Source organism: Crocuta crocuta, unplaced genomic scaffold, assembly GCF_008692635.1.
Source record: "Crocuta crocuta isolate KB4526 unplaced genomic scaffold, BGI_CrCroc_1.0 scaffold102, whole genome shotgun sequence".
NCBI lineage: Eukaryota > Metazoa > Chordata > Mammalia > Carnivora > Hyaenidae > Crocuta > Crocuta crocuta.
The window spans coordinates 11638061-11658588 of NW_027530019.1; the positions used below are offsets into that span (position 1 = coordinate 11638061).

The 20528-nt window shown below is 37.3% G+C and overlaps 1 protein-coding gene across 10 annotated transcripts in view; it reads right to left on the minus strand.

The window, feature by feature from the left end:
• The window catches only part of MGA (MAX dimerization protein MGA), a 165031-nt gene continuing 144503 nt past the window's right edge, over nucleotides 1–20528 (minus strand). For 7 of the 10 annotated variants that reach the window (XM_077764615.1, XM_077764614.1, XM_077764620.1 and 4 more), the window contains 9 exons: nucleotides 17913–18203; nucleotides 16215–17728; nucleotides 13300–13430; nucleotides 10919–10970; nucleotides 8476–8682; nucleotides 6655–6766; nucleotides 6140–6373; nucleotides 4868–5044; nucleotides 1–3783 (listed from right to left, as the gene is read on the minus strand). In XM_077764615.1, coding sequence (XP_077620741.1) covers nucleotides 2507–3783; nucleotides 4868–5044; nucleotides 6140–6373; nucleotides 6655–6766; nucleotides 8476–8682; nucleotides 10919–10970; nucleotides 13300–13430; nucleotides 16215–17728; nucleotides 17913–18203 — 3995 coding nt within the window. In that variant the 3' untranslated portion in view covers nucleotides 1–2506. Of the gene's footprint in view, nucleotides 3784–4867; nucleotides 5045–6139; nucleotides 6374–6654; nucleotides 6767–8475; nucleotides 8683–10918; nucleotides 10971–13299; nucleotides 13431–16214; nucleotides 17729–17912; nucleotides 18204–20528 lie in introns of those variants that run through there. The other 3 variants (XM_077764621.1, XM_077764624.1, XM_077764626.1) reach the window with 3 other exon arrangements.

Genomic DNA, 20528 nt, shown 5'->3' on the forward strand with positions numbered 1-20528 from the left:
TAATTATATTCTTAAAAACATTCCATTTATTTACAGATGTATAAAAAGGCGAATTATTGGTCTACTGAGATCATGCTTCTTATAGTGTTAGGGTGAGAGCTCACTATCCTCCCAATTCCTCAACTCCTCTCACTCAACTACATCTTTCATAATCACACATGTCATTTTCATAGATCAGTTTCTCTTGGGGGTAAGGTTAAAGGGTAGGAGTTTGGGGAGACTGGAGATTTCTGTCAAGACTGCAGGACTGTTCTGAAGACAGAGTCCTCCTTCAAATTAGCCTTCACAACTTACTCATTCTAAGAGGTCTTGAAAACACCATTATCCTGGGAGTTTGTAATGACATCTGCAGCCTTCTTACAGACCTGGAATCATCTCTCATTTCCATCTTTGTACATCTCATAAACACAGTCAAATATCTTCACATCAAGAACTAATTATTACCCCTTTATTTTTTTTCTAAAAAGGGAAGTGTTCAGAAGCAGAATGGTCCTTCTTTTCCTGAGGATTATTCACTTGCCTTCTCCTTGCTGACCCTCAAAAGCCTTAGCAAGAGCCTTGGGAAGTCAGGAGGAAATGTGAGGACAAGACAAGCAAGTTAATAATGGGAAACTGCTATACCTGGATTAAAATACTAGATCTCCAAGGTCAATTATTAGCAGGGGAGACAGGTGCTGGACTCCTTGGCTAAGGCATTGAATGAACTCTGCTGGGTAAAGAGTAGTGGGAGGAAGAATGAGAAGCTAAGGGGCACTCATTACCTACTTCAAGCTTCTTCAGTAACCTTTAGAGGAGGGAAGGCTGAATGCTGAGGAGCAGGTCTAGAAAGGCAAGTAGCACAATAACAACAAAGAATTTGCTCCCACTGCAATTTGCAGAGGAAAATTTTCCACCCTTTTCAATCTAATTACCAGAGTTACTAGAAAGGGAACCAACCATGGAAGTACTAATTCACTGGCTAGAACTATTCCAAAGCTGGCCTCAACAACCTACATCTGAAGATCTGCTGAGTGGAATTTGGCATAAAGAAGGCAAGGGGGATGTAGAAGAAACAGCATCACCTAGGCACAGCCCAGGCACTGGAAGCTCTTGTGTTAGTGTTTCACAACACAAGCAAATCCTGTCAATGAAGACAGAACAGGGGTTACATTCCAAAATATAATTATTTAAGAAAGGCAAAATGCAGCAGCTAAATCCCAATCTATACATTTTCAGAATAGTGATTCTTGCCCCCAGGAGTTTCTAAGAGACCCCTCAAGTGCACCATGATTATTTACAAACTAGATAGGAAACATCATTTCTATACTCAATACAAATCTCATCTTCTAGGTTGAAAACTTCAGCCTTTGAGAAATCTATGAAAACAACTATACAAAAATATAAATATCTTTATCTTTACAGGCTGTCAGTCTTTCATACCCTGACAGCTTATGAGTGAAAAAGCTCTACAGATCATTGAATCCATGGTAGCAGGTAATAAAAAATATATCTTGTGATTCAAATACTGCCTCATTTCCCTGGTAAAGAGTGCCTACTGTGACTTTTCTTTTCTTTACATCCTGTGCAGGTAAAAGTGAATGAAACCTTCAAGCACCAGGAGGCTGGTTTGATTTGGGAAATATCCAGCCCCACAATTTTTTGTTTTGGCCGCAGTCTCTGGTCTGGGCAGGGAATGCTTTTCATTTTAGCTGTCTCTTGAGTGATGTGATGTGTGAAAAGGGGAGGGCTCCTTCTATGCCTATTTCCAAAATATATATTCCAGGTAGAAACCCCTGGTACTGTGAAATGTCTTTTCAACAAACACTCAGACAGTAAGGGAGAACTAGTATTTTCTTTAACATCTGAAAATAATCACCTTAGTAATAAAAGTTAAAAGCATTCCTACTTAACCAGAAAGCTTGGATTTGTAATTCTGATTGAAAGATAAGGGAATGGAAGCTACTTGGGATAATAAAGAAGAGAATATTTTGCTGAATGACACAAAGTGTTTCACTTTGGTATTCCATGGTACCCATCCTCTCTCACCCTACTCTTGAACCACCAACTAAAAACTCTCTTCTGGATCCCTGTGCCCAAGTGCATCACATTCCTTGGATTTCAGACTTAAGCCACATAAACAACAGCTATCCACTACAGTTTAGCCCGTAACAACTGCAAAGTCTCAAGCAGCTTTTCCTCTGGGAGGGAAGAACTGGGAACCACTATGGACCTACAGTCTTGGTATGAATTCCTTGGGTAAGAGGGGCACCTCGTGTTCAGTAATGGATCACATCTTCTTAGAGAGGATGAGGAGACCCAGCACCACAAGTGAGGTAACACATTTTAACATGATCAGAATTTCATAGTAGTAATTTCTAATACCGAGGTCAGCACCCTACCCCCTCTTCTCTACCATCATCCACTGCATCAAAGTCAAGGATCACAGTTCCATGACACAAATAAACAGATGCCAACAGAGAAAGGAGGTTTCCCTCATAGCCTGGCTTCCGCCTGAGGACAGGAAAGTTCATTTCCCTGCAGAACTTGGTGAGGCCCCAGAGTTGCCCAATTTGGCCACAACAGGTGCCAATGTAGGCATCACCTTGCTCTCCCGGCATTCCTGGTCATTCCCTGTTAAGTTCATTTTGTGTCCAACTGATCCAACTTTGGCAGCTATAGGTGCCAAACAAGGCATCACCTTCAGACCTGGACCATCTGCATCGCTAGAAGGATTAGCTACTTTTAAACCTAGAGGTGCTAACTTTGGCATAGGCCTCCACAAAGTATCTGTGCTGTTGTTCTCTAGGCCAGCCTTCATGTGTAGGACGGGAGGTGAGGACACACTTTCAAGCTCTGCAGGGACACCAGAAGTACTCTTCCCTCCATCACTGGCTTTCCTGTGAGAAAGGAGGGAATCCTTTATCTCAGAGTCAATAACAATCTTAAGGACATCTGGCTCAGAGGCTGGCTCTGCAAGTTGTTTTTCAGTCTCAGAAAAGTCATCATCTTCCAAGTGCAAGAGGAGAGGACTGACAGAGTCACTCTCCCCTTGTACATCAGGCAACTCTTTCAAACCAGTTCCCAAGTGGCCAACCTGGAAAGTCGTTCGGTTCCCAGGAGGAAGTTTACTGATAAAAGCCCGTCGAGCATCTCCTGGGAACTCAGTATCCATAGAGCTGGGCAGTTCAGCCAGGCTAACAGAGTCATCATTTAGTTGCTGATTAAGAAAGGCAATCTCATTGAGCAGAGAAGTCAGTGTCTCATCAGTATCATCCTCGTCTTCCATATTAGTTAGCAGTTCGCTGGGATCCAGTGCTGCTTCCTCTATAGCTGATGCTACCTTTCTCAGTTCCATCTCTATACTGGAGTCTTTGAGATCTTTCATCTTTAATTTATGAAATGTGGACTCCTTTGGCTTCAGTTTCTCTCGTCTAGATTCACACTCTTTCCATTTATATTGAATACCTCTCATTTCACCCGCAATCTTTTTGGGTAAGAACTCTTGTGCTTCTTGCACACTGGAAATGTCAACTATCTGTGGAAAACCAGAATCTTTATTTGCCAGAAAAACTGGTGTTGGACCTAGTGCCATTCTGCTATCTCTATGGCTACCTCTGGAAGAGATTCTACCCGAATCTTCAAAGGAATTATCTTCATTCCTGACAGTATTTTTCAGGTGGTCAGGTGGCTTGCCATCAGAAACTTCATGAGGGTATTTGCTGCCACCCATATCTACCAAACCTCCCTCTGTGGCCAGTGATGTCACATTAACAATTCTTGGCATCATAAACAAGTCGTCATTTTCTGGAGGAGAGAAAAAAATTCATTTAGTTCTACAGCAGTAAGAATCCGTCTCTCATTCATATCCAGTGACCTGAGATCTCTGAGGTTGGTAGTCAAAATTCACCCGTTTACTTTTATCAAAAAGATGAAAGGAACTATTCGTCAAATTATGGAGACCTAGCTTAACAAGAAAATAAGTAGGGGCGCCTGGGTGGCTCAGTCAGTTAAGTGTCCGACTTCAGCTCAGGTCATCATCTCGCGGTTTGTGAGTTTGAGCCCTGCGTTAGGCTCTGTGCTCACCACTCAGAGACTGGAGCCTGCTTCGAATTCTCTCTCCCTCGCTCTTTCTCTCTCTACTCCTCCCCCACACATCCTCTGTCTCTTTCTCTCAAAAAAATAAACATTAAAAAAAATAGGTAAAATCAAACCATAAGACTGTTTAATATTCTTTGATATTAAAATTTCTATTTATTTTATAGGAATGCTCCCCAGTTAATTCTTTATCCTGAGGCAGACATGCATCTTGATTCTGTTCACCCAATTAACTACTACTCTGAGGGAAAAATGAAGCCCTAGGGGCAGCACTGTAAAAGAAAAGATGACCCCTCCAGAATGAGTTTAACAATATTAGTACTGGTTAAAAATACTCTTTTACCTTAACAGAAATTTAGGTGCCTAAAACCTCAATCATCAAAGCGAGACTTCCTTTTCAACTCTACTCCTTATCCTCAAAAGGGAGTGGTGCTCAAATTGAAACCGGCTGGTAACACAGGAGTGCACCATCTCAGAATGCAACATAAAATTCATAAATATTTGTCAACACCAAAAACTAAAACAATGACTCCTCTTCCTTTTACTTTCACATATTTTCAGTGTTTTTCCTACTCAGAAATAACTAAAAATCACAAAAGAGTTCCCAATCCCAGGTTTAAAAAAAAACAATAGAGCCAAACATGTTCTAAAACGAGGGTCATCTCTTTCCAAGGCAAATGCAAATATAAGACATCTTATCATTACAGAACACATTCAAAGGCTTTCTTTGTCACAATGAGGTACCAGAAGTAACTTTTTCCACTACCCACAGAGGACAACACTTAAAACATACCTGATTGAGCCACAGCACTGGTGGCAACTTGAGGCTTCAGATCTGTTTCTAAGAGAGCAGGAGAAACAGTTACCACTGGTCCTGAGAATAAAGGACCTTTTAAGGTGAGCAATTGCCCTTGCGGAGTCATCACGATGTTGGCAGAGGTGTGTGGAGTGTTAGAGGGTGAGGTATTTTCTGTAAGGAAAACGAGAGATTAGTTAAGGATAAAAGGTCTTCAATTAATGCTAGTATAGCCCAGGAGCCTAGGAGATATCCCTGAAACCACACACTGACTTAAAAGGCAAGAAGTAAATTTCAAATTTAGTTCAGGTGCCTCAACTTGGAATTTACTTTTTGATCACTTTTCACTGTATAATGGGTTACCTGTCCACAAATTCTCCTAAGGGACAGAAGTTCTGTTGAGGAAAAGAGCTATGGAACCACTTTTTCAAATGAATAGTGCCAATAGTCTTTACTGTGAATCAGGATAAAGGTACACAAAATCTTATCCCCAGGCTTGCTTTCCTTATACACCTCTAACAAAGTACTTTAATTTCTAGCTCTCAAACCTCTAGCTTTTCTATCCATGAAATGAGATGGACTGGACAAAATGATCATTAAAATCTTTTTGGAGCAATAACATCATTTGATTGTGCAATATTTTAGTATCCATCACTACTTTTATCTCAGATACCCTGGTCCATACAATGGGCCACCCAAAGAGTAAAAAAGGATACACTATTCTCTAAGAATATAAACAAGTAATATAAAATCAACATAGCCTCACTTCCAGAATCAAGATAGGAGAGAACAAGAACTTAAAACCAATTTACTCTGTTCCCTAACAGCAATTCATTGATAGGCAATCTGATGGAAATGAAGCCTGACTCAACAAAATTCCTTTTTTAAAATTCCAACTTATTTGTCTAAGCAAGACAAATAAAGACCCAAATTTCTTCACCTTGTGAACAAAACCACAGGGAAATCAAGAATTTAGGTATAAAATCTGAGAAGATGGCAGCTGAAAAAATATTCACTGAAACAGGAGAATAACCTGACTGCTATCAAAAGTTGGTTTTTCAGGTTACCATAACTGGTAATTTCTTAGGATTTACATGATTGTATAAAGTTAGAAACTAAAATCTACTGTGGCTAATATTCTTCTTATAGAACCCATCCTTATTTTAATTCATTTAACTAAATCTAAAATTATGGCCAAGAAAAGACTCAGTCCACTGAAGTAAACTGATGTTCAACTACATTAAAGAAAGCAAAAAATGTCCCTCCTACCTGTGGCCTGGTCTCTTTTTCTGGAAAGAATCAAAGGTTTCCCCTTCCTGTTATTTATAAACATCTGTCCAACATCTACAGATGATGTAGAAGATCCTTCCTGCTGTTTGCTAGTTCTGGGAGACACATCAAACTCATCTGATCCCATCTTCTTTTTTCTTTTTTGTGCCTCTAGTGCTTGTTGTTTTGCATAAATATACTCTAGCTTCTTCAGGACCACTTCTTCTGTCTTACCTATAAGTTGATAGGGAATACTGTCACTCTTTATATGAACCCACATGATAATGAGAAATAGGGTCAACTGAAATCCAGTTGATTTAACTATATTCCCCCAAACTATGGAAAGCAAGAATGATTATAATCCAGAAGAAACATCCCACCCAATCAAAAGGTAACTCTGTTAGCTCTGGGAACCAAGCCATAAACTAAATAAAATCTGAAAAGTCTACTGAGGATTTCTCCTCACTAAAGACGTTATATTATTTTCTTTGCCAGAGATCATTTACTTATCTCACCTGAAAGAGATGATACTTTCCGTATCAAAATATTCCGTTTTCGAGTCAGGAGATTTTTCTGTCCTATCAATTTGTCTGCCTGATCTGTTAGTCCCTGAATTTCGCTGAATGCCTATGAACAAAAAATTAATGTCATATGAATTGATTCGCTCTTTCCGAACAACAGGTAAGGCCTACTCAATTTCTTTAATGAAAAAAGTTTTATAACGTCATTTAAAACAATTCTTGATGCTTCGGAAACTGTTATCTGTTAAACTGCAGGAGGTTTTCTGGCTTATTCTAAGGAACATGATTATTTCCAAAGAGCATCAATGAGTCGTTCACAGGGTTTTCTACTATCTACAAGGAGATTTTAAAATATTTACTGTTTAGATTTTAATAATCAACTTTACTTTTATTTTAACATTTATTATTTTTGAAAGACCAGAGAGACTCAAGTGGGGAAGGGGCAGAGAGAGGAAGACACAGAATCCAAAGCAGGCTCCAGGCTCTGAGCCGTCAGTACAGAACCCAATGTGGTGCTCGAACCCACGAACCAGGAGATCATGACCTGAGCCAAAGTTGGATGCTCAACCAACTGAGCCACCCAAGCACCCCTAATAATCAACTTTAAAATCACCTCCTATGAGTCACGTGGGTGGTGGCTCTGTCAGTTGAACATCTGGCTCCTGATTTCGGGTCAGATTATGATCTCGAGGTTTGTGAGTTCAAGCCCCACATTCAAGTTCCACATCAGGCTCTTCAGTGACACCACAGAGCCTGCTTGGGATTCTCTCTCTGCCCTTCCCCATGTGCTCTCTCTCTCTCAAAACTAATAAACTTTAAAAAAAATCTTAAGGGGAAGTGCCTGGGTGGCTCAGTCAGTTGAGTGTCCGACTTCGGCTCAGGTCATGATCTCACGGTCCGTGGGTTTGAGCCCCACGTCGGGCTCTGTGCTGATAGCTAGCTCAGAGCTTGGAGCTTGCTTTGGATTGTGTCTCCCTCTTTCTCTGACCCTCCCCTGCTCACGCTGTCTGTCTCCCTCTCTCTCAAAAATAAAACATTTTTTAAAAATTAAAAAAAAAAAAAATCTTAAGGGGCGCTTGGGTGGCTCAGGTGATTAAGCATCTGACTTCGGCACAGGTCATGATCTCACAGTTCATGGGTTCAAGCCCCACATTGGGCTCTGTGCTGACAGCTCAGAGCTTAGAGCCTGCTTTGGATTCTGACTCTCCCTCTCTCTCTGCCCCTCCCCCACTTGCAGTCTGCTTCTCTCCCTCTCAAAAATAAACAAACATTAAAAAAATCTTTAAAAATAAAATTACTTCCTAATCTAAGTAAAGTCTGGTTGAAATAACTGTGTTCTATAAGGATAAGATTATTTGCCTTGTATTCCTCCAACTTCTACTCAAAAGCAAGTCAAATGAAATTACCTTAGATATTTCAGATTTCCTTTTTAAATGACTGGCAATTGTTAAAATCTATGTTAAAATACCACTTATGTTGTGCTTTTCACTGTGGTAAACTGTTCTAGTGCTATGGAGAACACCAGTGTAAAGAGATTCAACTCTATAGAGTCAACTAGAGTTTCTGACTTAATCTGAAGTGAAGATAGTTCTGGCGTTAGGAACTTGACTTTCACTAAAAAACTACTTTGACTCAGCATAAGGGCTTTTCCCCTTAAGGGATTTGTTGGGAGTTCACTAGTCCACATTCACATGTTAAATACAAGCTCTACACTTCAATTTCCCTCTTAGGGTGATGATTCTCTTTCTCAAAGTAGCTCTAGAAGATTCTCTTAGTCAAATTCTCATTTGTCGGTCATTTATAGAGAACACTTACCCTAGTGAGAATGAGACTTTTGGAAACCTTAGAAGAATGAAGCAATCCCAATGTGATCTTCAATTTCTCAAAGAGATCCCTCATTTCACCACGCCGGCGACGCTCATTTGCAGTGTGTGTCCGGCGATAATAAGCAAAAGCTTCTGCTTCTTTCTGTAGTTTTTCACTCCAATAATCAGGCTTCAGTTTTAAAGGAACTGGTGGAGCCTATCCAAACAAAAAATTGCTACCTAATTATCTTTCATTTGTACCTGCCCTCTTCTTCCATTCTAAATGGCACTGTTCCATACCAGATACCCACTATCTTCTGTCTGAACTATTGATAACAACCTCTCAATAGTGATCATCTTATTCTAAGTCTATCCTTCTCCAAATCTAACTTCAACAGTGTAAATCACTTTTTACTCAAATTTCAGTGGTTCTCAAGGAAGAACGTGAGGAGAGGGAATCTAAAAAAAGTTTATTTAAGTAATTTAGTATTAAAACTTGTTTCCAGGACACAAATTACATAAAAAATTTCAACAGAATTTTAATAGATGGAAAACAGGTTTAAAATATTTTTCTTAATTAAGATCTTCTACAGTTTGGTAAAGGATCAACTGTCTTTCTTCTTAAATCACCATTCTCTCCAACCATTCCAAAGTGCCAGAAGTTTCCAAAACACACTATGCAATCTCACACCACCTTGCCATTACAGACGGTTACCTGCACCCATACCTCCCACTCTATCCTCCAAAACTTAACATTTAAAAGTCAAACTTTGCATTTTTCAGGAAAGTCTTTTTTGACCCTCAGTAGAACTTAGACTTCTTTCTCTTATTTATTCTACTACATTTTCCCCCCAAGTTATTTATTACTGAACAGAAATAATAGATGCATATAGGGATTTAAATATTAATTTGAAGAGCTTATAAGGAAAACCAACTGTGCCCAACATTTGTACCTGGATCCTTAAAAACAACAACTTTTCTATTTCTTTTAGAGGTTTTTTCTAGTTCTTAAATCTATATATAAAAAATAAGCTTATTCTTTTCCATTTTCAATGCTATCTATCTACACTCTGCTATGCAGAAGATTTAGCTCACACCACTCTCTCACATTTTACAATCCCATCTTCCTAATATAGGCAGATCATTAATTTTAATTCTCTTGATCCTGCTGCAACTTGAATATAATTCTATCTCTACTTCTCATCAACAGATACTATCTCTGTAAAATGAGGACAACAGCACTTATATCCTTCCCTTTATTTCTATTTCCCTCTATTTCTTCTTCCCTCTTTTACCTTCATCATTTGTACTTATACATTTTTCAAAACTCAAGTCTTCCATACTTTATTCACAGATTAGAGAAGTTTGAAAAAAAATCATTAATAGTGACTACCATATTAAGACAGTGTGAATACTGCTCAAAGGGAGTAATAATTACATTTCCTGTCTTCTGTAGTTTCTTTGTTTTTCCTCCTCTAATGTCTCTAATTGCCCTTTTTTTGACACTGTTGGCCTTTATCACAACCCAGAAAGCACCCCAAAACTCTTATATAAAATCATTATCTATCTAAAGTCAAACTCATTGTGCATTACAGTATGGAAAAATAAGAGATACAAGATAGAAAATTAATATTGAATTTAAATATAGCAAGACACTATTAATGATTTACATGTAATAATAATTAAGGTATAAACACTAGCTTGTGAATATAAGCTATAATGAAAATTCTTACACCTGAAAAATGTCTTAGGATGAATGAAAAAATACAATCTATGCAAAATTATTACAATGTAAATTATGTACCCCTCCAACCAAACCTAAACTAATCACCCAGTGGTTTTTGAAAAACTTGAATACCACCTTCCACCTCAACTCAATCTCCAGAATTGTTTTTATTACTTAAATCAAAAAGGCAGAGTAAGAAATGAAAAATGGTTTAAACACTCAAACTCTCTTCCATTCATAGTGTTATTAAAAATAAAGAAAAAAAAAACCTTGCTCAATTATGGTATTATGATGTCTAAGAAAATCAAAGAAGGTTCAAAATTTAATGGCTCTATGAACTACTACCCATCATTCCAGAGAATAATTTTTTTAGGATACTGAAAATCATGAGTCTCAATAAGAAAGAATGCCAGGTTTTTTTCAGTTCACACAGACAGAGTATAGCATTAGTTTTCAAGTAAGCACATCAATTTTCACCAACTCCATACCCATTTTAATTGTTCTAGGATATTCTATCATCCGGGAGTAATAGAGAATTAAGAGGGGAAAAAAGGATTAATACTATAATTTTACTAAGAAAAAGCAGCAGATTCTATTAGCTCACTGGTAAAAAAAAATTGTCCTGAAAAAAGTCATAGCTAATATAGTTAATGTTATTTTAAACTCTAATGGCAAATGTTATCAATTTTATTAAGTGAGTAATTGTCATTAAATATATTATAAATACCTTTCGACTCCTTTCAGCAGCTTTTTCATCTGCAGAGATATGGGTACGGCACCTAGGTAAAGACAATATTTTCCAATGTCTTACTGAAATAGTAACCCAAGACCTATTTCACAGCTACACTAAACAAAACCATCTCAAATTGTTTAAAGTGTAACCAGTTTCTTTTTGCCAAGGCCCTGTATGTGGCAGTATGATTTAACTCAACAGTATGCTCTTTTTATTCTGTGCCCAAATAGTCCCTAAAATTGCTAATTACTTTTTCAGTCATAAAATATTTCATATATACAAAACTATATAAACAAAACATAATGAACAACCAGGTACCTACCATCCAGCCTGAGGAATAAAACATCTCAAAAATAAAAATACAGGAGATCTTATGTGCAGCCTACACAATCACATTTCCTTCTTTCTTTCTCATAGGTGAACACTCCCCAAAAGGAGTTTTTGCCATGCATAGCTATGCAGTTTTACTAGCAATGTATCCCTATATCAAAAATATTATGTAAGCACTTTAAACATTATACACTATAGTGTATCCTTTTTATTTGGGAGGAGAGTGCGGGGGAGGGAGGCAGAGAGAGGAAAGAGGGAAAGAGAGAATTCCAAGAAGATTCTGCACTGTCAATGTAAACTTGATGCAGGGCTCAAACTCACCAACCAAGAGATTATGACCTGAGCCAAAAATCAAGAGTCAGACGGTTAACCAACTGAGCCACCAAGGCACCCCAATATAGTGAATCTTACTTCATCTGATTTCACTCAACATTACATCTAAGATATTGACACCCACTATTCTAGTTCAATCATTTTAACTGCTATACAGTACTACCAAGTGTGAATTTTCAAAGTGTGAAATTTCTTTTTCAGAATTCTAATAGTTACTTAGGTTATTTCCAAATTTACTCAATAGCAAACAATACTGCAATGTACAGTCCCATGCATGACCCCTTGTACATACGTGTGAACTTTTCCAGGGTATATATACCAAGGAGTGGAATTGCTGGGTGGAAGAAATCAACCTTAGTCATGTCACACTACTTTCCAAAGTGCACCAATTTACATTCCCACCTGCAGTATGTTCCCATTGCTCCACAACTAGATATAACAACAGTATCAGAAATTGCCATTATTTGCTAATCTTATGGATCTAAATTAATGAAGTCACTGCGATTTAATAATATGTACATCCCTAATTACTTGTGAAGTTGAACAAATTTATGTGTTTATTGGCTGTCCTGGTTTCCTCTTCTGTGAACTGCCTGCAATATCCATTATGTACTTATCTACTCCATCAACTTTTTCTTATGGACTTAAACAATTATTTTATATCCTTGATACTAATCCTTTGTCAAACATGTACTGCATATATTTTCCTCAGTCTAAGTTTGTCTTTTCACTGTTTTCATGGTGTGCTGACAGAGAGAAATTTGTAAATGTTTAACAATGTGCTCCTTTACAGTTTGTGCTCTTTGTGTATTAGTTATTCTTTCTCTCCATTTATTGAATTCATCTTCTATTTCTTGCAATAGCATTTTATAAAAGTTTTACAAAGCTTTTGTTAATAATCCCTAACATGTTTTCTGTTACTATTATAAATGGCCACTTTAAGATAATATTTTTTTGTTGCTAATGTTCAGAAAATCAATTTTAGTATAATGAATTTCTATCCAGCAATACTGCTAACCTTAAACCTAATTAAATTTTTACAAGACTTACACTATTTCAATCTTAACCAGTAAGCAACTGAAGTAGCTTCCCGACAGCTTTGGAATGAAGAAAATTGCTAGGCCTGTTTCTCTATCCTTAGACCTTCTCAACATCACCAGGGATAAAGAATTATTCTTTCTCAGCTCATTGCTAGTTTACATTGTTGAATGAGATAACAGGAAAAGCACAACGTCTGGCACAAAATAAGAACTCCTATCTTTTCCATCACTCTCTCATATCCCATTATCCCCAGTACAAGGCTTACTAATGGAATAAATTTTCCTGAGCAAGTCATCATACTCATCAGGTGAAAACAGGTAAAAATTTCCTAACTGGATCCCACCTGTTCAACTAACAAAGTAACCAAATTTAGAATTTAATGTCTATTCTTAAACGATGAAATAGCTACATACAAAACTAGTATTTTAATACCAATGTGTCAGGCTCCAAAAGCACAGGTTATTCACATTCACACCTGGTCTTCTAGCAATAACCAAGGCAAGTTAATTACCTCTCAATTCCAGCTCCCTCATCTACTACTCAGAAAAAAGCTAGAGGAACAAAGGAACCAGGTCAGTTACCCAGAGCTCCTAACTAGAACATTTAGCTTTGTTTATGGTCACAAAAAACAACAACAAAAAACAAAAATCCAAAGAGAAATTAAGACTTACGGCTGTTTAAAAGTCTGTGTTTGGGCAGCTGTGGTCTTCATGTGGGCAACATTTATATCCTCAGAGAGCTCTTCTACAGTCTCAATGTCCACCTGCTCCTCATCATCCTCAATGTACTCTACACAGTTATTCTGAAACAAAGCATTCCAAAAGTAAATAAAATATTGAGAAGTAAGCACACCTAAACTTTTCAACTGAATGCTCCCCTTATAAAACCATATCATGAATACTGATGATACTAAACTTGCTAATCGTAAGAAGGAATTAAGTTATGAAGACAACATACGGTTAAAGCCAACAACCATGCACTGCATTAAAAATCATAGATATATACTAAACAGACATCAGACTGTATTGATGCTTCAGTGTTATTTCTAATGGACAAAATTCAGATTACAGAAATATTAAAGCTTCATAAATCTTCAAATATAATTAGCAATAAAGTAAAACTTGGTGAGGGGAAAGGAGAAAAATTCAGGTTCCATTTTAATTAAGAATACTTCAGGACTGGGGTGCCTGAGTGGCTCAGTCAGTTAAGCATCCAACTTTGGCTCAGATCATGATCTCACAGTTCGTGAGTTCAAGCCCACATCGGGCTCTGTGCTGATAGCTCAGAGCCTGGAGCCTGCTTGGGATTCTGTGTCTCCCTCTTCTCTTCTGAAGAATTTCAGGTATCAAAAAAGCCCAAGGTGGGCATACTTATACAAAAAAGAGTCTATCAGTAAGCAATTATTGAGCACCTATCATAGAAATTCATGTATATTTTATGTAAGTAATAGAACATGTGGATTATGGGATATAGGTATTTTTAAGTCCACCTTTAAAATTAGTGTTTCTGATGCCAGAAACTAAAGCAGGAATATGTTATCTATGTAGTATACCTGAGAGGCACAACTCAAAATGAAGCATCCCAATCACCTCATTAATTCTGTTTACACTTGATGGAAAAATTACTTACCCCCATGAATTATGTTCCATAAGCTGATAGGCACTAAATACAAGCCATCATTTATGTTTCCCAATTTAAGCACAATTTCAACAATGTATATTGAATTTAAACAATGTAAACAGTATATATTAAAATTAACTTTAGGAAGCTAAACCAAAAGAGTCCTGACAGAATCTAAAGAGTCTGACTAATAATGTAGGTAGATGCTTTGTGTTTAAACTGAAGAATGTCTGCCTACTGCATGACTTTAAATGCAGGCTTTGTAAATAATATCCAATAAACTTCACAATGGAAGACTGAAATTCAATAGACTACTCACTACTTTCCTTACGCTATTCCAATATAATAATCACAAGCACAAAGATATCTATCATACGTGTCAGATAGGTACAAAAATACAATGTAGAATTTAGACTTTAGAGATCATTTAATATAATGCCCTTACTTTTAAAAAGGTCATTGTACCTTGTATGTCAGATTCCCTATTAGGAAATCCAAACAATGCCACCCTTGATTAAGACACAATAAAAGTTCTATTATAAGTCAGTTTTCACTGGTTTTAAGGTTGGATTGTCTTTGGTCTGATACTTATCCAGGCTGACTTACAAAGGGGGATTCTGCAAAAAGCAAAAGAAGATCTGCCATCTAATTCTTAAATTCAGTGAATTCAGATTCTTTAGCTACCTATAGGTATCTGTCCTCAAAAAGGATGAGGCTATGTATAGATAAGGCAAATGTATATACAATCACCTAATTGTAGAGATCGATCCTCATTTTACATAAGAGACAACTGAGGTACAGAAAAAACCAACAAAGGAACATTAGAATAGTTAAACATTTTAGACTTTTAAAATAGGAATCTTTTTGTTGTATTTTATCTGTATTAAGGAAGTTAGGCATTAGCAAAGACCAGATAACATAGAGGCTGGATCTCATGGAAGTGAGATTCTAAAACAACCAACTGCATCATAATCACCACAGAGGGCCATATTATCTGCTCCTGAAGAGAGGGACATGGTTTAGATGTGAGGGCACTCTACAGGCAGCTCATTATAATCTTATGTTTTACATCAAACCCCATTGTCAGGCATCAGCAAATCAAAGCCTGCTAACTCTTTATAAATGAAAGTTTTATTGGAATACAGCCACACTCTTTCCCTTAGTATTGTTTATGGCTGCTTTCATGCTATAACAGCAACTGAACAGTTTCAAAAGCAAGCCATCCAGCCTGCAAAGTCTAAAATGTTAACAATCCAGCCCTTTATATAAAAAGTTTGTTCAACTCTTGCCCTGTATCATAGTGCTTCTCACTTAGAAAGATTATAACCTTAAATAGGAAGTCTACAAAAATGGCTTCAGAAAACTTTTGTAAAAATATAAAGGTCATATTACAAAAGAAGATGACCAAAGTTCAGAATATGAATCCTAGAAACGAATTATTTAATTTTAGGAGATAATTAAAAAGCAACTTAAGGCAGGGTTATATTGAAATATTACATGGTATTTTCCATTTTTCTACAAAAAGAAAAACCTCTCTCTAAACGTAGGTAGGTAAGTTCTCTAGTTCTAAGGTCACTCATTCCGTTTTTTATACATCTCCTGGATAGGCTATAGTCACTTCACACAGAAGATGTAAAAAACTAACTGAGAAAAAAATGGAGTTTCAGGATTTCTTTTTTTTTTTTTTTTTTTAAACCTAACTTGAAAGGGACTCTCGAGCATCTATCCCCCAAAGGCATAAGCCAGCCTTCCCAGAATAGTAGTAGACCAGTCTCAAAGAACAACATAAGCTCAATAAATGTTACCTGACTGACACAGCCTAAAAACTACAGTCACTTAATCATAATCTAAACCTAGGCATCCAATTCAATGTATCAGGTTTCAGTGATCTTCTGGAAAAGCTACTGTCTCTAATAAATCATTTAAATTCTTGAGGTTTCAGTCACAACAAAAATGGGCTCACCACCTTTTCTACATCATCAACCTCCTCACTCTGGTAGTCAGAAACAACATCCACAATCTCATCAATAGAATCATCGGTTTTCTCATTCTCTTCTTCCTCGTCCTCCTCTTCCAAATCCAAAACAGTCAAGTCAGCACTGCTTCGTCCACCACTCTTCTCTTGCTTTGGTTGTATGTGTTCTCCTGACAGCAGTAAGTGACCTTGAAAATGTCCTTCCCCTCTGCTCCCTTTTGTAGCTCTCCTTGGAACAATGGAGAAGGCTGTAGGACTAGAAATCCTACTCCAAGAATCACATTCAGTTTTTAAAACTCTGACATTTTCAGTAGTTCCACTTTTTCCAAGTAAATCAGAGATGCTTTGTTCTTGTTGAAACACATCTGAATTTTCCTGACAAGTCTTTGTTTCTTTAATTAACTGCTCATCTGCCTCTTTCTTGCATTCTTGTGTAGTTCCAACACACTTCTGAGTCAAAGGGCCCTTCAGGTGTTTTCTCCACCTCTCCCTAATACTGTCCTTCTCCAGAGAGTCTCCACATCCTTTCTCCTTGGCTTCTGGCTGTGGAAAAGATTGCTGCTCCACAACTTTGTTCCCTGATAATTCGGGTTTACTTTCTTCCTTAGAGATGACTGGAAATTCATTTGCGTTTTCCTCCTGATTTTCTAACCCTTTCTGCTGTTCCACTTTCACATCACCAAGTTTTTTAAGTTGTACATTACTTGCACTTTGGACTGTCACATTGCTGGCTTTTTTGGAAATGGTCTTAACTTCTAGAACAGTTCGTTTTTCTTTGGAACTGTTATGATTTCTAATCCCAAACTCTTCATCTCCATCTTTATAGTCTTCACCTATGTGTGACCCAGTGATATAGGAGTGCTCAGAAGGTTTAACAGTTATAGGACCTTCTTCTGTAAGGGATTCTTCATCCAAATGATCACCCCCATCTCCCAAAGAATCACTTAGGATTTCTATTGAGGCAGAAGCTCCTGAATTTTGCTTTATTATATTAGCCTCAGAATCTATAGCTTCTCCTTCTGACTGTAAGGCCTTCTTAGTATCCTGCTCTCTTTTTAAAAAGCTTGTTTCATCTTTCTGGTCTGCACTCTGGGACTCTTTCTTCATCTGAAGAGAAGCAACATGTTGAAGAATGGAACTGGGAACAGGCTTTTGTCCAGGGAGCTGTAACAAAGCAAAACTACCAGACTGGAGAGGAATAAGACTGGCTGTACCAACAGGCTGTCCTCCTGAGCTATAGGTTATTTTGGTTTCAGAACCTGTTTTATTTGCAAAGCTCTGTGGTTCAGGAGGGGAAATCCTCAGGGTCAATGTACCAGACTGAGACACAAAACTAGGTCCAGAAGAAAGCAATGATGGTGCCTGAGTGATAACATTAACTGCTGGAGAAGATCCAACAGCCTGAATTACAGGATTCATAACAGAGAAAGCAGAGGATGAAGCAGAAGATGGTGGAGTCTCTGAAGGTTTGGAAGGAGTGGGTAACCGGATTCCCATCACAGAGCCTGGTAAAAGGAGAAAAAAAAAAACTTTTTTAATCACCACTGCCCACATCAAGACTACAAGGCAAGCTTTTCTTTTTGGACAGGTTAACTCTAAGAGACTAAGAAATTCTGGTGTATTAACAACCCATATGGCCAAATGATTCCGCAAAAGAAAAATTCATTAGAAAGATCTCCAAATTTATACCTGGGTTCCGAAACATGACAGGCTGTAAGTTGGGCTGGGTATTAGAGCCTCGAAGTTGATGCAAAGGGAGGAGCTGAACAATCTGTCCATTAGGATGCCTGAACAGATTCATTCCACTTGGGCTCCTAACAGGTTGCAAGACCATCCGATGCCCCTGAAGCTGTGTGTTTGGGACAGGTCTAAGAGTAGGAGAACCTTGCTGCACTGGAATCAGCAACAATCGAGGTCCAGTACGTTTCACGGTGTTAGGAGAGACCTGGGGAGTAGCCACTGGAATCTGAGGGGCATTTTCTGAAAAACAGGAAATGGAACATAGTATCAGAATTCTCCTTTAATAGGTGTAGTAGCAAAAATTATTATGACATAGGATCTGACCATCCTGCAAATAAATTCTAATTTGAACTATATAGTTGGTGAAATCTTATACCTCTATCATATATTATATAATCTCTTGGCTGAGAACAATTTACCTTAAAACCTAATTATTAAACAGACATTATAGGGCATTACAATCAGAGTCAGAACGGTAAAAAAAAAAAAAAAGAAGAAGAAGAAGAAGAAAAAAAGCAAGCAAGTAAGCATCAACTGTCAAGAAGTACATTTAAAGAGATAGTGTCTCTGGCCTAAAAAAAAAACACAGGCCTCTAAATCTGGATTCCTATTAAACAGATCATTCAGATAAAATTCTCTTCCTTAACCTTAAAATTCAGGCTGTTAACACACTTACTAGACTTATGACTTCATTAGTCATACTCAAGTAAGATAAAGTCAAGGACTAAACATCATGAGGTATAAAAAACTCCTTGGCTTTTAAAATTTCATGACAAATAACCAAAGTGTAAAGATCTGTGGAAATTATTTTTCAGAAGGAAAAAAAAATACATACCCCCTAAAAATAGAATGAAATTAAGAGACATCAAAGAAGCAGGGATATAAAGCCTGGTTAGGAAGAGGCAAAGGATAGTTTTAAAACAAACAGAAAAAGCAAAAATTTAATGCAGAAGATGTGAACTTAAATTTTGCAAGCCATTAATAGTACCTAAAGATGCACTTTAATGTTCGGAAGAAATTATTTAGAAACACTAAAGACATGGGAAAAAATAGTATGGGTAATCTACAAACAGATTTTTGGTCACGGGGATAAAAAGGTAGGAATAACAGTAATAATAAGCATAAATGAAACTTATCTTATATCACCAATCAAATTAGTTTAGCTTATTTAACATTAAGAAATATTTTCATTAGTGTGTCACTAATGAGAAAAATCAACAAACCAATCACCTTAACATGTGACATTCTATCAGATAGGAGCTCTACCCACAAAAGCTATCAAACTTCTAAAATAAAGTTATGCTCCAAACATTTACAGGACAAATTATATAGAAGATACAGAACTACCTTTGAAAATGAAAAAAAAAAAAAAAAAAAGCACAGACCAAACTTCATGGAAAAAAGTATGCAATTTAAACAAAAACATCTATCTCATGTGAAGTAAAAAGCCTATGAAAACTTTCTATTTCCTACCCATTTCTACTCAAGGTACATTTTAGAAAGTGATTCAAACCGAAAGTACTCCAGTTCTAAGACTGAAAGCAGCCTTTAAAATACACACACTCCTCTCTCTCTCCTAGAAATAAAAATATTTTTTAAAAAATTTTTAAAAAAATAAAAAATAAAAAGGGGTGCCTAGGTGGCTTAGTCGGTTAAGCATCCGACTTTCACTTAAATCATGATCTCGCGGTTCGTGGGTTCGAGCCCCGCGTCAGGCTCTGTGCTGACTGCCAGCTCAGAGCCGGGAGCCTATTTCAGAGCCTGTGTCTCCCTCTCTCTGACCCTCCCCTGCTCACGCTGTCTCTCTCTCTCTTCTAGAAATAAAAATATTAAAAAATAAAATAAAATACACACACTAAATATACGATTATTTATTCAAATGCAAGTGAGGATAAGAAAGGAAAAGAGAAAAAGGGAAGTTAAATGAAAAAGTCACAGATGTTTAATTGCCGCCTAAGTCGGGATTCTCTTTATGAAACCAGAACAAAATTACACACACTTAGAAGGGGCAATTCTGAGTCCACTTAATTTTAAAAAGAACAGATGAGAAAATTGGTTAAAATTATTTCCTCAACTGGTATTAGAGAAGATATTTTTAGGTGGTATATGAATATAGAATAACATATACATTGTGAGAAAGTGAATTTTCAATTTTAATCTTCTGATAACATACAGAAGCAACCACCAGTCTTTGATACTACATCAGCATTTCCAGCTTTCTTCATTAACAGAGAGTGCAAGCCACATGTTAACATATGGTAGCTAGCTAGAATATAATTCTTTTTATTATCGTTTCCAGGATATTTACAGTTAATCCTATGTTTCGGCAAGCAGTATTAGTTTCCAATTACAGTGTGCTCGCTTCGGCAGCACATATACTAAAAATAGTTTCCAATTACAGTAAAATTGCTCCTTTTAAAAATATATTTAAGTAGGGGCGCCTGGGTGGCTTAGTCGGTTAAGCGTCCGACTTTCGCTTAGGTCATGATCTCGCGGTTCGTGGGTTCGAGCCCCGCGTCGGGCTCTGTGCCGACTGCCAGCTCAGAGCCTGGAGCCTGTTTCAGT